The sequence below is a fragment of the Geotrypetes seraphini genome, chromosome 1, assembly GCF_902459505.1.
Source record: "Geotrypetes seraphini chromosome 1, aGeoSer1.1, whole genome shotgun sequence".
Taxonomy (NCBI): Eukaryota; Metazoa; Chordata; class Amphibia; order Gymnophiona; family Dermophiidae; genus Geotrypetes; species Geotrypetes seraphini.
Genome location: NC_047084.1, coordinates 48,691,625 through 48,709,578, shown reverse-complemented (window position 1 = coordinate 48,709,578; position 17,954 = coordinate 48,691,625). Strand labels below are relative to the sequence as shown.

The 17,954-nt window shown below is 44.2% G+C and overlaps 1 protein-coding gene across 8 annotated transcripts in view; it reads left to right on the top strand.

Moving 5' to 3' along the window:
* Nucleotides 1-17,954, top strand: part of GPBP1 (GC-rich promoter binding protein 1) — a 152,400-nt gene that overhangs the window by 33,836 nt on the left and 100,610 nt on the right. For all 8 annotated transcript variants that reach the window (XM_033930911.1, XM_033930941.1, XM_033930922.1 and 5 more), the window contains one exon: nucleotides 12,361-12,463. In XM_033930911.1, the coding sequence (XP_033786802.1) occupies nucleotides 12,361-12,463 (103 nt within the window). The remainder of the gene's footprint in view (nucleotides 1-12,360; nucleotides 12,464-17,954) is intronic.

Below are 17,954 nucleotides of genomic sequence, written 5' to 3'. Positions count from 1 at the left end.
CTCCGACGTTGAAGCAGGTGACCAAATGCTCTGCTAGCCTGGTGGGGTGGCCTTCTTTATTTTGGCTTGGCACGGCTGCTAGTTCCGTGCACCTGGTTTCGGACCCTCTGCAGCCTAAGAAATGCAAAGTTAAGTCAAAGGGTGACTGTACACCCTGGGAGCTGGAGGCTTTGTCTGAATTTATGAACATTTATGGAATGAGTTTTAAAGCCGGCGTTCTTCCCTTGCGCAGTCCCGCTCTGCCTCAGATGCGTTTCTTAGTGGCATAGCTTCTATGGACACGTCCTCATCTCAGTCAGCCGCTGTTCCTGCACTGTCTGATCCTGATCTGGGTGAAGTTAACCAGCTTGCTGACCCCTTGTTTACAGACGCAGCACTTCCTCGGATGGGAGATCAGGGACTGTGTACTGGATCTGTGGATCCCTCTAGGGTTTTGGAACTTGGGGATGATCTCATGGTTCTGCATTTGTCTGCGGCTTTACCAGATCTTATTTCTGAGTCTTTGCAGGAGTTGAATTTAGTCAGCCGGCTCCATCTACTTCTTCCTGGCTTTGTGATGTGTGCTTGCAGTCTTCCACCTTTCCCTGGCACCCTGATAAGAGCATTTTAATTTCAGAGCAATTTGATTCTCCGGAAGATGCTCTTAAGATAGCGAGGGCTATGGTGCTTAAAGATATGTAGGATTGCTGTGTGGATGTGGTTCTTTGGAAACTTTGTGATGCAACTGCTTTAGGCATAAAGGCTGCTTCGTTGGCGTCCTTTGTCACATGCGCCTGTCTCTCTCACCTGCGCACGCTGGAGAGTGTGGCTGTGGATCTTCCTCCTCAATGTCTTTTTGGCTGGTTCGGATTATGCTGCCGATGCATTGTATGACCTTATGCGGGTTTTGGCAAAGATGTCGGCATACTCCATTTCTGTCCGCAGGATTCTATGGATCATACAATGGGCTGGTGATTCCACTTACAAGGCTATTTTGGCTAGACTTCCCTTTTAAAGGACAGTTATTGTTTGGTAAAGGCCTGGTTGATCGCTGCTATTTAATATATTCATAAATGATCTAGAAACAGGGACGAAGTGTGAAATAATAAAATTTGTGGACGACACCAAACTATTCAGTGGAGCTCGGACTAAAGAGGACTGCGAAGAATTGCAAAGGGACTTGAACAAACTAGGGGAATGGGCGACGAGATGGCAGATGAAGTTCAACGTTGAGAAATGGAAAGTATTACATGTGGGAAACAGAAAACCGAGGTACAACTATATGATGGGAGGGATGCTATTGAATGAGAGTACCCAAGAAAGGGACTTAGGGGTAATGGTGGACATGACAATGAAGCCGACGGCACAGTGCATAATCAGGAAGGGTATTACAACCAGAACGAAAGAAGCTATCCTGCCGTTGTATCGGGCGATGGTGCATCCGCCTCTGGAGTACTGTGTCCAATATTGGTTGCCTTACCTTAAGAAGGACATGGCGATACTCGAGAGGGTTCAGAGGAGAGCGACACGTCTGATAAAAGGTATGGAAAACCTTTCATACACTGAGAGATTGGAAAAACTGGGTCTCTTTTCCCTGGAGGAGGAGACTTAGAGGGGATATGATAGAGTCTTACAAGATCATGAAGGGCATAGAGAGAGTAGAGAGGGACAGATTCTTCAAACTTTTGAAAAATAAAAGAACAAGAGGGCATTCGGAAAAGTTGAAAGGGGACAGATTCAAAACGAATGCTAGGAAGTTTTTCTTCACCCAACCTGTGGTGGACACCTGGAATGCGCTTCCAGAGGGCGTAATGGGGCAGAGTATGGTACTGGAGTTCAAGAAAGGATTGGACAATTTCCTGATGAAAAGGGGATAGAGAGGTACAGATAGAGGATTACTGCACAGGTCTTGGACCTGTTGGACTGCCGCATGAGCAGGACTGCTGGGCACGATGGACCTCAGGTCTGACCCAGCGGAGGCATTGCTTATGTTCTTATGACCATGCCTGACAGCAGACCCGGGACCTCTAGAGGTTCTGATCGCTCAAATTTTCATGGCTTCCAGCAATCCCGCCCGTATGCGAGTGCCACATTGCAGAGATTTTCTCAGAGCTCTCGGCCCAGGTATACTGGCTACAAGCAGTCCCAGCTTTCTGCCTCCCGTCCTGCACCCTCTGCCAAAAAGGTCCAATGATGCCAGGCCGAGGTAGCAGACTTTCAGTGTTGTTGTCTGCCTGGGTTCGCATTTCATCTGACCAGTTGGTCTTGGATGTTATTTGTTTGGGCTATAAGCTTGAATTTGCCCGACCTTTGACAAACTGGTTTGTGGACTCTTCTGCGGGTTGGCCGGACAAGGTGCTCAAGGTTCAAGACACTGTTCAACGTGTGCTGGATATTCAAGTTATAGAGCCAGTGCTGCCCAAATTCTTGGATTCAGGCAGATACTCTATATACTTTATTGTGCCAAAGAATGGCGCCTATTTTGGATCTTCCATGTAAATGCAGCTCTCAAGATTCCATGCTTTCACATGGAGACGGTGCCATCCGGTCATTGCAGTGATGGCCCCGGAAGAGTTAATTGCTTCTTAGGATATAATGGAAGCCTACTTGCACATTCTGATATTTCCAGCCCACCACAAATTCTTGTGGTTCTGGAACAGCATTACCAATTCTCGGTTCTGCTCTTTGGCCTGGCAACAACTCCCCGTGCCTTCATTAAGGTAATGGTGGTCGTAGTAGCTTACCTGCAAAAAATGGGTCTGCAGGTCCATCCTTATTTTGGTAATGACTGATCAGGGACCCCTTGTCCGAGGGTCGGCGCATGATGGATCAGGTGATCCAGGTGCTAGAGGACATGGGCTGGATCGTGATCTACAGAAAAAGCAATCTGACGCTCACGCTGTTGCTGGAATATCGCAACCTTAGAATTACAGGGTTTAAGAGAAAATGGGATACTCACGTGGGATTTTTAAGGGAGTAAATTCAGGAGAGGGGATACTTGGAATGGGCAGACTTGGTGGGCTATAGCCCTTTTCTGCTGCTTTTTTCTATGTTTCTAAGTGACAATTTTCAGTATTTTAACTCCGATGACTTCCGGGTTTTATCTGATATGTAGATGTTGCATTTCGGTCTCAAATTGGCAACAAATTCTACACTTATCTCCAGAGGGCATAAGAGAGCTGGCTTGCTGAGCTGAGAAGCCGAACTACCCCATGATGCAGCATTCAGTGAAACAGCTTCTTTTGAAGGGATATGGACACAGAGTTGGCTCTGATCAAGAGCATGCAGTTTGGAGATAAGTGCAGGATTTGTTGCTAGTTTCAGATTGGAGAGTAACAGTGTTCTTCTTGTGGTCTGAGACCTGAGTTTGAAAGACTTTTAAGGGGCCACTTGTTGAGTTAGTTCCAGAGGTTGCAGACTGTGAAAGAACACTATAGTGAAAATTTACTCTAATAAATTTTTTTTCAGCCACTGTTTACTTTCTAAATACATATGGCATTTTTTTCTGGCTAATGATAGTAGGCTGCAATCTTAAAGGTATATTACTACTATACTACTACTAATTTCTGTGGTGCTACTAGACATATGCAGCGCTGTGCATCAAAACACAGAAAAGACAGTCCCTGTTCAAAAGAGCTTACAGTCTAATCAAGACAGACAAACTGTACAAGAAGGTGCATCTATATACAGTTCTTAGGAGAGGCATTACATATATTGGTGCTAGAAGGTGGTTTGGAGTTTGGAATTGAAAGCATCTTCAAAGAAGTGAGCTTTGAGTCTGGATTTGAACACTGCCAGAGACAGATGTACCAAGTCGGGCAGTTTTGTTCCAGGCATATGGTGCAGCAAAGTAGAAGGGACCGAGTCTGGAGTTGGCCGTAGAGGAGAAGGGTACAGATAAGAGAGACTTAGCTAATAAGCGGAATGCCTGGGGGGAGTGTAGGGAGAGAGGAGAGATGCTGTGGAGCAAATACACTTGTAACTCATTAAGAGTTGAACTATATGTGGAAATGGATAGGAAACCAATCGCGTGACTTGAGGAGAGGGGTATGAGTAATGTGGGCATAGCAACATTGGCAGGATATGAGGTGTACAGCAGAGTTCTGAACAGATTGAAGGAGAGAGATGGTTTGACAGAAGACTAGTGAGAAGCAGGTTGCAGTAGTCTAGGTGACAGGTGATGAGGGTATAAATGAGGGTCTTAGCAGTGCGTTCAGAATGGATCTGCTTTTAGCGATATTGTAGAGAAACTACAGGTTTTGACTGTCTTGGATATATGAAGAGAAGGAGAGAGGTGAGTCAAAGATTACCCCAAGGTTGTGAGATGACGAGACAAGGAGGATGAGGTGGTTGTTCACAGGAATAGAGAATGGGGGAATAAGAGAAGACTGGTTTAGGTGGAAAGATAAGGAGCTCAGTAGAGAGAAACCTGTGATTGAATGTCTGTCAAGATTTCAGGTGTAGAGAGAGAGATCTGTGAGTTGTTGGCATAGAGGTGATACTGAAAGCCATGGGAGAAGATTAGAGCACCAAGGGAAGAAGTGTAGATGGGAAAAAAGGAGTGGTTTCAGGACAGAGCTCTGAGATACACCGACTGACAGTGGGATGGCAGTAGAGGAGGATCCACCAGCGTACGCTAAAGATGTGATGGGAAAGATAGGAAGAAAGCCTTGAGATAACAAGAGCCTTGAAATCCAAGCATATAGATGAGTAAGTGGTGGTTTACTGTGTCAAAAGCTGCAGATACATCAAGGATGAGGATAGCGTAGAGGCCTTTAGATTTGGCCAGGAGCAGGGCAGTTTCTGTAGAATGAAGGGGGTGAAAGCACAATTGAAGCGGGTCAAGAATAGCTTGAGATGAAAAAGTCAAGACAATGGTGGTGAACAGTATGTTCAAGTAGCCTGGATAAAAAGGGGAGGAGGGAGACGGGACATTAGTTGGAGGGGCAGGTAGAGTCCAGCAAGGGTTTTTTGAAGAGTGGTGTAACAATGGCATGTTGAAGGTGTTGGGCATAGTTGTAGTGGATATGACCAATAGAAGGGATGACAGTAGGAGTGATAGTGATAAGTAGATAGATGGGGATGGGATCAGAGGAACAGGTGGTGAGTTTGGAGGAGGAAAGAAAATGTGCAGTTTCCTCCTCAGTAATTTCAGGAAACAAAGATAAGGTGGCAAGGGCCGAGGGAGGGTTAGAGAGTGGGTTGGGGGAGGTGGCTCAGTCGAGAACTCAAGGTTAATTTTGTGAACCTTGCCATAGAAATACTCAGCCATAGTCTGGGGGGAGAGTGATAGAGTGGTTGGAGATGGGGGTGGGGGGGGGGAGACCTTGAGTAATAAGTTCAATGTAGCAAAGAGGCAGAATAGTAGATGACAGCAGATAAAGACCCAAATGGTCCATCCAGTCTGCCCAACCTGATTCAATCTAAAACATTTTTTCCCCTTTTTAGCTATTTCTGGGCAAGAATCCAAAGCTCTTCCCAATATTGTGGTTAGGTTCCAACTACTGAAGTCTCCATCAAAGCTTACTCCGGCCCATCTACACTATCCCAGCCATTAAAGCCCTCCCCAGCCCATCCTTAACTAAATGGCCATATACAGACACAGACCATGACAGTCTGCCCAGTACTGGCCTTAGTTCTTCAATATCAAAAACATTTTACCCTCCTTGTCCAATCCATCATCCTCTCCAGATTGGACTATTGCAACTCTATCTACTTAAGCCTAACTAAGAAAAACCTCCACAGACTCCAACGGATTCAGAATGCCGCGGCCAAGCTCATCTTCGCTAAAAGTAAATTTGACCATGTCTCCTCGCTCCTGGCCAAGCTCCACTGGCTTCCGATAATCGCCAGGGTCCACTATAAATGCGCCTGTTTAACTTTCAAAATCCTATATGGTATCCTCCCTCCCTTTATCCCTCTTTCTTGGAATTCCTCAAACCCTAATACCACCAGATCCTCCCACAAATTAAAACTATCCTTCCCCTCACTAAAAGGCATTTCCCACACAGGAAAGCTAGGGACCTCCCTTCACTTCAAAATCACTGAGCTCTGGATTGGAACAACCTTACCTCCCCTCTTCGGAACTTGAGCTCTCTCCAAGTTTTCCGCAAACATCTGAAAACCTGGTTTTTCTCAAAAAATGTAAGTCTCCCTCCAACTTAGGAATCAAGGAAACTCTTATATCTTGGCATCCCAAGTCCTCTAAATTTTCTTCACACTTCTACCTCTAACCCTCTGTTGTAGTTCCTTCCTATTTCTCCTACTGTAAACCGCGTCGAGCTCTACGAACTTGGAGATGATGCGGTATACAAACCTAAGGATTAGATTAGATTAGATTAGATTTACTATTATTTTCTGATTCTAGATCCTCTGTGTTCATCCCATACTTTTTTGATCTGTCACCGTTTTCTTCTCCACCAGCTCTCTCAGGAATGCATTCCAGACATCCACCACATTCTCCATAAAGAAGAATTTCCTTACATTGCTCTTGAGTCTACCACCCCTCAACCTCAAATTATGTCCTCTAGTTTTACCATTTTCCGCCCCATCTCCTCCATAAGCTCGGTCCCCGCAAACCATCTGATCCCATTCGCACAAGCCTCAGTTATGATTTTATCTTGAACATATTTTATTAAAGTATAAAAAGAAACAATATTCTGTACAATTGTCATTTTATAAATACAAATATACAGAGCAAGGACCAACAAAACCCCTGTCTCCCTTCCCCTTCACATATATCCCCTCTACTATCAAGAAAACTGAACAAGCCAAGTTATTACGGAATGCTACACAGAAATATCATGCTAGCAGAATACTGCAGTCACACATGACAGGAATAGTGTTAGGGGAGTGCAACTAGGGCAACTGCCCCCTGGTCAGAGAGAGCCCTAAGCCAGCTGGAAGCTAAAGGAGCACTGCTTGGGCTTTGCAGTCCCCAGTTATGTCTCTAGCAGGATATATATTTCAAATCTGATATATTCTAATGACAAAATAGAAATCAAATTATTTTTTTTCTACCTTTTGTTGTCTCTGGTCTGCTTCATCTTCTTTTCACTCTTTTCTTTCCAGCATCTGCCCTGTCTCTTCAATCCAGCATCTGCCGGTTCCATCCACTGTCTGCCCTCTCCCCCTTCCATATGTATCTGACTTCCTTCTATGCCCCTCTCCCCTTTCCATCCAGCCTGTGCCTCCTCTCTCCTTTTTACATCATTCATTCCAGCTTCACTGCTTTCTTCATTTTTATCTCTCCTATACCAGATCTAGCATCTTTATCCCTCTCTTTCTCTGCTGACCCCCATTCCAGCATCAATCTCTCTCTACTTTCTCATTCCTCTGTCTCTCCCCTTTCCCTCATCTGATCTATCCATTCCACCCTGACCCTCTTCCCCTCCTGTAATCTCCCTGCCAGCCCCTCCTGTAATCTCCCTCCCTTCCTTTTTTCCTTCTCCCTTCCCTCCTCCTCCCTATCCATCATTAACTCTCTTCCCATCTCTTTCCCTCCTCCCCTCCCAGTAGCATCTCTCCTTCTACCTCCCTCCAGGTCCAGTAGCAGCTCTCCCTTTATCCAGCAGCTTCCCAGCCTCCAATAGTGGCTTCCTCCTCTTCCAGCAGCTCTCAGTACTTGCCTGTAGCAGTGATTTACTTAGGCAGCCTTGGGTCCCTTGCCGCCTCTGAGGAAAGAGGAAGTTGCTGAAGTGAATCACTGCCTTGACAAGTACGAGAGCAAGTAGGAGACAGCCACTGTCGAAGGCTCCCCATGATCTTGCTCCTGTGCTCCCTGCACATTTGCGGCCCCCCCCAAGCCGGCACAAACAGCGTTGCACCGCAGGCCCTGCCGCCCAAGACGAACCAGAGGCTCCTATCCGCCGCCCTGCCGTCGAGTCTCCATGAAAGCTCAGGGACAGCACCGCGCCACTCGCTCACCTGTGGACGCTGTCAACAACCCGGTGGCAGCCAGCGAACACAGCACGACCCCGCAGCAGCATGGGCTCAACCCGCTGCACCTAGAGGCACCCTCTCAACCGCTGAGTGCATGCAAGCATCCCGCACGTGGGCGGACTCTTAGCCTAGACACTGCCGATGGCCCCAAACCACATGCTGACCCCCCGCGCACGCTGACCATCTCCCTTCTACCTGCAGCTCTCTCCCTTACATCTGCACCTTCCCCGCGGCCCTCTTTGGCGACTCGGCAGGGGCAGCAATCAAGACAGGCTGTCGACGTTGGGACATTCCCTCTCTGAGTCCCGCCTATTTTGTTTCAACTTCCTGTTTCCGAATAGGCGAGACTCACAGAGGGAATGCCCCGACGTCAGCAGCCTGTCTTGATTGCCTGAAGCTGGGTGGAACAGCAGATTTCCACCAACACCACTGGGGCAGGAAATTTAACTGCGTCTATCTCGCTGGCCCTGTGCGGACCGGCAGGAATTTTCTGCGGACTGGCTTGTAATTGAGTTCTGGTTAGAGAGTTGCGTGGGGATAAAAATTCTTCCTGTCCCTACCAGTATTCCACCTGTTCCTGCTCGTCCCAGCCAGAATCCCCTCCGTCCCCGTGAGAAATCCCCTCTGTCCTGCCCATCCCCCCCTAAAAGCTACCTGTCCCCATAAAAAGCAGCAATTATTTCTGATGGTTTTGATTTTTTTTTTTTTTTTTTAAAGTCTTAGTTTATTTAAACCAACAATAGAATACAATATAAACAAACAGTGAACAGAAATAAGAGATGCATACATCACCGAAAATAATTAGCATAGACAGGTCATGTGACTGTAGGGTTGACCATTTCTTGTTAAAAGAAATAAGAGTTGACTGGAAACCCCAAAACAAATTCAGCAAGTACTTCATTTTGTACTAAACACAATTGGCGGCATAACCATGAGAGGGGGCTGGGTCTCCCACTTTGAGCTTAGCGGGTTGGGGTGCCCAATTTTGCTGTCTCTGCCTGCATTTGATTTAGTGGACCATGGGAAATTGCTGCAATGTTTGGATGCTATTGGTATTAGAGGAGAGGTGTTAGAATGGTTTCAGGCTTTCTCATGTCTCGCACCTATCAAGTTCATTTCAATAATGATCTTTCAGGTATTTGGAATAATTCATCTGGCGTTCCTCAAGGTTCACCATTGTCCCCATTGTTCTTTAACGTTTATATGTCATCATTAGGTGTGCAATTGTCCCAGCTGGGGATAAAGCTATTAGTTATGCAGATGATTTTATGATCATTATTCCATTTGCTATTTCTCTTTCTGAAGTTATTCCTAAAGCAACAGAAGTATTAGGAGGAGGATGGGCTGGAGTAAGTCTTAACAGAGATTTTGGCAGTTGGAACTCAAGCACAGTACCGGGTAAAGCTTTGGATTCTCGCCCAGAAATAGCTAAGAAGAAAAAAAAAAAAAAAAATTTTAAATTGAATCAGGTTGGGCAGACTGGATGGACCATTCGGGTCTTTATCTGCCGTCATCTACTATGTTACTATGTTACTATGTAGGTCTAATGGAGCAATGGATGACTGAATTTAGACTGAAGCTTAACTCAGAAAAAATGAAGTTTTTTGTAGCTTCCGCGCCCATTTGATACTAAAACATCATTGTGTATAAATAAATTCAGCTATTTTTTATCCTATTCAATCTACCATTAAGGTTTTGGGAATAATACTGGACCAGGGCTTGACTATGAAGAACCAGGTAGACTCTTTGGTCAGAAAGGGTTTCTTTACTCTTTGGAAGCTTCGGTCCTTTAGGGCGTATTTATTTTGATGTTTCATCATTTAGAGTTTTGGTACAGTCTCTTATAATAAGCCAGCTTGATTACTGCAATTTCCCAGAAGAATAGTCAAAAATGTGTAGTACAAGAATAGTACAAAATGTGGCAGTCAGGCTGATTTTTAGGTTGAAGAAATATGATCACGTAACACCCTCCTATTGAGTACTGCATTGGCTGCCAATGGAGGCGCAGGTGAAGTTTAAGTTTGGTTGCTTCTGTTTTAAGGCTTTGTTTGGTTTAGCTTCCAAATATATAATTGAGCTTTTCTCTTTTGCAACCAACAGACATAAAAGAAACTCGCATCTGAATTTTGTTTTTCTGCCTGTTAGAGGATGTAAACTTAAAAAACATCATCAAAATCTTTTTTCATATCAAACAGTGTTATGGGGTAAGGATTTAGAACAATTGCTTTTGCTTACTGACATTTATGGGGAATTTAGGAGACATCTAAAAACATATGTTTTCGAAGTATTTAGGCATCTAATTCATAAAAATGTTATTATGTACTATTTTGATCATTTTAGTGTCTAATTATTGGCTTTTTAAACTTTTTTTTAGTTCTATTCAACTTCTTTTATTATTTTGTTTTTTTTTAAACTACTGTAAACTGCATAGAACTTTACGGCTTTGCGGTATATAAACTGATTATTATTATTATTATTTGCTGTTAAATTTATTTGAAAATCTGAGTTTGTGGGACCAAGAAACAGATTAATCCAATTTCTATTATTTTCAGTGGGAAAAATTGTCTTGGAACGTGAACGTTTTGGAACTCGAACGGGGTTCTGGAACGGAATAAGTTAGGATTCCGAAATACCACTGAATTTAGAAATGTCAAACTTTTTTCTTGATGTCTCACTTGTTGGTTGTTTTAGAGGCCAAGCAAGGGGGATCAGATTCCAAGTCCTTCATGGCATGCTGGATTAAGTTGGTCATAGAGGCTTATATTGTCTGATTTTTAGGTGCCTCTCAAAGGTCTAAGCATACCTTACTTGTTTACAGGCAATTTCCTATAGAGGCTAGGAATTTATTTATTTGGTTTTATATCCTGTCCTCCCAAAGAGCTCAAAGTGGGTTGCAGTTTTACAGTCATAGCATTACAATACACCAACACATAAGATTACTCTTAGAACATTGCATGGAGGTGCAGCTTATATTACATGGTGAAATAGCCTTACAAAATTACAAAGTTACATGAGGAATTTGTTTATGTGATGCATAGGGTATAGATTATCCTGTTCAGGGGATGACTTTAGAATCGTGTGGATGAGGTGTGAAGTAAGGGAAGTCTGTCTAATAGTACAAATTCTGTCAAATTTCTTGGGCCTATAAATGATCAAACGTATCAAAGCATCAAGATATTTACGTTGTGAAGTAAAATAAAATTGATGTATCCTTTGGCAAGGCTGTGATAGAAGAGGCCTTGTCTCCTCTTCTTTTGTAAGGCATGAATTTGGTATATCCCATTTGTCTGGACTAGTCTAACGGGACAATAAGGAAGGTGAAATTTATTCATACCTTTCTTTGAGTCCTGCCAGATCAGTTCGGATTGTGCCCTGGAATACTGCAGTGTGGGGATCTCTGGAGACTGGGTCTGCTGCTTGACTTAAGGCCTAGATTCACTAAACTCACCGGTCTGGATCGTTGTTGGGTGATTCGTGGCCGAGTTCTGCCGGGCGACCGATTCACAACAGAGTTCTCATGCAAATTACCTGATCAGACGCATGCCCACAAGCGATCCCATGGATCGCTGCAGAGCGATTATGACGCATGTGCAGACCATCCTGGTTGGCTGTAGATGCAATCCACACATGCGCTTGCTCTCCGCACAAGTGAGGTCAAAACAAAGTGGGAGGGGTGACTGCAGTTTACTTGAGTGGACATTTCAATTTAATGGAACAGAACACGCTGCAGCCACATTATGGAACAGAACACGCTTTTAATCTGTGGGTTAAAACCATGGGCTTGCACGGCACTGCATTTTTTGCAAAATATATGGGGAGTAATGTACAGTTTTATTTTTTATTTTGAGGTTGTTTTGTAACATTGATACTGGGATTTCAGGGCTACAGAGAGCAGGAGAGTCGGCTAAGTGACTGGTCCTTAGCAGTCGCTTCATTTTGAATCGGCAAACCCAATCAGTCTTTGTTATTCTGTTTAGTGAATTGATGACTTTAGCATGCCATTTCCCCTCATTTGTGTGGGCGGATCGGATCAGGTGGGAGATTGATCGGCCAGAAGGTTAGTAAATCGGGTCGGTATTGGTGAATGTTTGCAAACTGGTTGGGACACGATCGGTGTGTTTTTTTAGTGAATCTGGCCCTAAATCCAGAAATTTCAAGGGCTCTCTACGATTGTTACTCTTTTCTGTTTAGGTTCCGAAAAGGGGAGGGGTCTAAAAATAGAGTTCCAGGATTGCTTTGCCATTAGCATACTTCCAGCCTGCACCAGACCTTATACCAGTAATGTCGCTGAAAATTAATTTTCTCTACCTCCCATCTGCTGGTAAGGGTACACAACCTATTTTGTCTTGAGTGGTGTAGTAAAACTCAAGAAAATGAATTAAATAGGTATGAATAAATTTCATCATTGTGCTGTAATCATCATTTCTGATTTATTTTCAGTCATTACATTTTGAAAAGCTTTCTGAAAATCGTTTTGACATCGGTCGTAGACGGCACAATTTCTCAGATGGCTTCGACTCTAGTATTGGACATTCTAATGGAGGTAATCCTAAAATATGTGATTTTTTTTTGGGGGGGGGGAATTGGAGTAAGGCTATTTCAATTTGTGAACATATAGGTCCTTTTACTAAGATATGGTAGCCGAATTAGTGCGCGCTATCTGACTTAGCTCGCGCTAAACGCTAATGCGTCCATAGACTATAAAGGAAAAGGGTAAATAGTATGTTTAAAAAAAAAAAACCCAAACAATTTCCTTATATCAAACAATATTAATCCAAACTGGCCACTAGTTGGTATATGCAACATACAGTGAAGGAAGAGATTATCAAAAGGAGGAAAAGCGTCAGAACCCTGTTGGAGAGGAAACCCTCACCCAACTTGAAAGGGTGAATCGCTTCATTGGCTGAAAAACCTCCTTATCCATGTGAGTTAAATAACTCTTGTGTGTTGTGCAGTTATTTGTCTTTGTGTTTTTATATTATGCGGTGTTTAAACCGTTAAAATGTTGGACGGTGCACTTGTCTTTTCCGGTGTGGTTGAGCAACACAACTGGTCCTCCCCAGCCAACAATGGCTAACCGTTTTGCCTTAGCGGGAAAGGACCTGCAAAATGAAATAAATGCTACAATGTGCATATAACTATCAATTTGGACTTACTTTTGTTATACATAGCTCTTTTGCACTCCCAAGCGGCACAATCAGTGCAAAGTGTCCGTCTTTGAATGGGCAACGCTGAGCACTGATTCTGCCGCTTGGAAGTGAATGCTGCATAATATAAGAACACTTAAAGACAATTGTTTAACTGCACAACACACAAGAATTGTTTAACTCGCATGGACAAGGAGTTTTTTCAGCCAATGAAGTGATTCACCCTTTTAAATTGGGTGAGGGTTCCCTCTCCAATCTGGGTTCTGAGGCTTTTTCTCCTTTTGATAAGCTCTTCCTTCACTGTAAGGGTTCCCATAATCTTGATGTAATCCTAACCCTAACACTAGATAGGAAGTGAATGTTTTGAGTGTAGTGTGTGTGGGATCTCCCCCCCTCAAAAAAGAGGGTCAATTTGTAACCCTCAAAAAGACAAAATAGTATCCTGTCAGGGCGCAATTGGGTCGCTTCCAATTCAGTTCGCTCATTTGTCCGTGCGTGCAAAATGTTGGGGTGCAATTGTCCTCGCATTTGACAGGTCACCCATGGCAACAGAGTAGTGGGCCACCTTACAGGGCACTGCTGTGAACTTCACAAAAAGGGTGCCACATACACCACAACTCCATTGCAGGTCATGGTGAGCCCCTCAAATTGGTGGGTGCACATTTTTCACCCTGAATGCAGTAGTTAGAGTGGCTTATGAGCCAGGGTCCTCCTCTCTATGGTTCACTAGCCCACCCCCCAGACTACTTAAGATACCTCTGTGCAGCTCTACTAGGCTTTCCTATACTATACTATACTATACTAGGCTTTCCTAGGTGCTGATGTGCTGGAAGCAGGTATGTTTTTGTTTTTATGGCAGTGTGGGGTGTCAGTGATCACTAGGAGAGTGTGTGGGGGTCTGTACTTTGTGTTTGCAGTGGTTATCTGGTCACGGATACCTTCTGGGCACTTATACCTGTTTTTAGATCGCCTAAGTCACAACATATAAGTTCCATCTAGGCAGTCTCATTAAACTTTCGATTATCGCTGTAGGACTACTAAGTCTAGGTTTGCCCACCTCCTGCCCTAATCACTCCTCGAAACACACTCCTTTTCACTCTGGACGCACAGCGGCAGTGAAAGGGCCTAAGCTGAAACCTGTTTCGATTATCGGCATTTGGACGACCTGCCTTTTAGGTTGTCCAAGTACTGATTTATGCAGATTTTTAGATGTATTTCCGTTTCGATTATGAACCTCATAGCTCATATGTTACCTGGATTTACCATGGAAAAACTGAAAGAAGGAATTTTCAGTGGTCCGCAGATAGACAATTTATAAATGACCAACATTTCTTAGCATCAGTGAATGAAATTGAATCATGTGCCTGGTCTTCATTTGTTCTTGTGAAAAACTTTCTTGGCAACAAGAAAGGCAGATAACTACACACAATTAGTAGAGGATATGCTCTTTCATTTCAACAGGCTTGGCTGTAACATGAGTGTTAAAGTCCATTATCTGCACAGTCACTTAGATCACTTTCCAGAGAGCCTTGGTGACTTAAGTGAAGAGCAAGGCAAAAGATTTCACTAAGGCATAAAAACAATGGAAGCCAGATACCAAGGAAAATGCAGGATTGTCTTGGCATATCCCATTCTCGGAAGTCTTATAAAAGGAGCTTCTTGTGTGTTGAATGACTGGAAAATTTGTATCATAAATTTGTATCATAAATGCTGTTTTGCCCAAGTGGTCTCCACATCTTCAGGAACTGGATGTCTAGTTTCCCCTCTGCAGTCTTGTCCATCGAAGTCTTTGCTGGAGGCTGATAGTCATCTGCTGGAGGGCATGTGTCTCTAGCCATCCTCTTGGACCCTAGTCTCCATGGATTCCAGTCTCTCTGTTTGGGGAGCTCATTGCGGGGACCACATAGCTCAGGGTCATTGGTCAGATGAGGAGTCTCTTTGGTCAATCAGTGTCCTAGAGACCAGGGCGATTCAGCCTGCATTGCTTGCCTTTGCAGACTTTCTGTGAGGTAGAGCAGAGTGTGTGCTCTCAGACAGTGCCATGGCAATGGCCTACGTGAATTATCAAGGGGGACAAGGAGTTCTGCAGTGGAATGGGAGACAGCTCTGCTGATAAAATAGGGCAGAGGGTCATCTGAAAAATTTGTTCATGGCCTAAATTGCAGGGGTGGACAATGTGCAAGTGGATTATCTCGGCAGAAATCTCCTTGATCTGGGGAAATGGAGGCTCTGTCCACAGATCTTCAACCTCATTTTTCACTAGTGGTGGCTACCTCATCCAATTCCTAGGTTCCATGCTTCTTCAGCAGGAGGAAGGGCAGTCTAGCAGCAGACCTGGATGCGCTGGTCCAGGAGTGGCCAAAGTGGAATGATCTTTGTGTTTCCTCTGTGACTGTTGGTATATAGTGTCATTCAAAAAATCCAGAGGCATGCAGGGCTTTTGTAGTATTGGGATCTCCAGATTGGCCTTGCAGACCGTGGTACGAAGACCTGATGCAGCTACTAGTGGAGGAAACCTTATGGTTGCCAGTCCGGGAGGATCTGTTGACACAAGGCCCAGTGTGGATAGTAGATCTGGGTCAGTTCTCATTTATGGATTGGCTCTTGAGAGGGCACGTTTGAAGAAACGTTTCTTCAGATTTGTTGATTGATACTCTTTTTGAATTCCAGAAAGAGGTTGATTTTACTCGTGTATGTTCAGTATGGCATATGTTTGGGTCCTGGAGCGATGACCATCAGATTGGCACTTTCAAAGCTTCATTGCTGAGCATTCTAGAATTTTTACAGGCCGGCTTGGATAAGAGCTTGTTCTTCTCTTCTCTGAAAGTACAAATAGTGGATTTGTCCTGTTTTTGAAGTTCCATCCTAAATTGGATTCTGCTCTCCTGGATGTGTTTTCTGCGTGGAGCTAAGCTCATCCGTCTATCGGTTTGTCCACTTTGGGATCTCAGTTTTGTGTCTGTGCTTGTATCTTCTTCCTTTGAGCCTGTGTTCTTTAAAGGTGTCAGCTTGTCGGGTTTCAGAGATGCAGGCACTCTCTTGACGGGAACTTTTCTTGCCGTTTTCCAAAGACAAGGTAGTTCTTTGTTTGGTACTTTCCTTTCCTCCCAAGGTGATTTCAGTTTTCCCTGTTAACCAGTCCGTTTCTCTTCCAGTGCTGGGGGATCATGCTGGCTCTTAGGAGGAGAAGTGTTTATATTGCTTGGACGTCCAAAGAGTACTTTGCTACCTGTCTGTTACTCAGAAGTTTCAGCATACATATCAATTATTTTTCTTAATCAGAGGTTGTCATAAAGGTGAAGCAGCTTCTAAGGTCATGAATACTTGTTGGATTAGGAGACCATATCATCTGCCTATTTATTTCGAGGGAAGCCCATTCTGGAGGTGCTCAGAACACATTCAACTAGACTCGCAGGGGTGTCCAATCTTTTGGCTTCTCTGGGCCGTATTGGCTGGAAAAAATGTTTCTGGGGCCGCGCAAACGCTGCAGCAAGACAGAGGAGGGAGCTGGCAAGACGGTAAACACCCGGGGGCAGCAGAGGAAAACACTCCATCGCCCTCAATCGGGGCCGCACAAAATACTTCATGGGGCTGCATGCGGCCCTTGGGCCGCAGGTTGGATACCCCTGGACTAGAGCCTTGGTGGTTTCCTGGGCTAAGCATTCCTTGATTTCTCCTCCAGACATCATAAGGCAGCAGTTTGGTCATCACTTCATTCCTTTTCTTCTCATTACAGACTGGATGTTTGTGGGCGGCAGGATTTTGTTTTCAGGCTCCGGTCTTGGAAAGTCTGCGGGCCTCCTACCGGTGATGGACACTGCTTTGGTACTGCCCATCTGTGCTGTTTAGAGGGACACTGTGGAAGGTGAAATTAGATTTGCTTTCTTGTAGTTCCTCTAGGTCTAGAATGACACCGAGCTCATCTTTATGTGTGTTGTTTTTGTGTGTGTGTGGTTGTTCTGGGGTCTGCGCAGACTCAGTTGCTGAGCCATTTATTTGAAATATGCAATATTGATACAAAAAGTCCTCATCACTGCTTGTTTTATGTAGTCTGAGGGTGTAGCCACATTATAATAAGGGAAGTTGTCCTCCCTTTGGGCTTTTCTAAGCATTATGTTTGGTGGTTTCTTGTTTACATGCAGAAGCCCTAGGTGGATTGTTCCGATGCAGTCTGGCTCGGCCAGTCTTAGGCAGCAGCAGTGTATGTCCTGCAGTGTCAGAGGTGTTTTTCCTTTTTTTCTTCTTGAGGGGGGGGGGGGGGGTTATCTGTTTGGCTATTTAAGGACAGGCTTCTAGGAGATTTGTACAGTCCTCCTTGTAGGTTACTGTAAAGCTCGGTGTTTCTCAGTCTTCCATCTCTTGGTAAGAGTGCATAATACCCATCTGTGCTAGAGGGACTAAAAGAAAGCAAACTAGCAAGTAAAATCTAATTTCACCTACATAGGGTCATGATTGTTTGGCATATTTTATGCTTTTCTTTTGTTTGCTTTTCACTAAAATGTAAACAGATTGTTTAGTTGCTTGTCAAATGGTTGGCAGATCTCAGAATTGGTGTTTTGGGGGTTTTTTATTTATTTTTTTTTTAACAATATTATTTAATTTCAGCATAGGCTCCACTCAAGCCAATAAGGCAAAGAACATTCATACGCTACAGGGTGGTAGTGAGTGAAATGAGGAAAAGGAGAGGGCATGTGACCACAACAAACTCATCAGAAGGCAAGGTTGTAAAGGGAGGGGGGATAAAGCTTATCAGCTGTTAAAGGTGCAGAAGAGCTTACAGTGGCATTTCTCCCTCTCTACCATTAGTGATGTACAGTGAAAAGAGGGGCAGGATGCAAGTTCTCAGGGGGATGTTAGTAAAATAAGGGTGAAAGAAGAGGCAATATA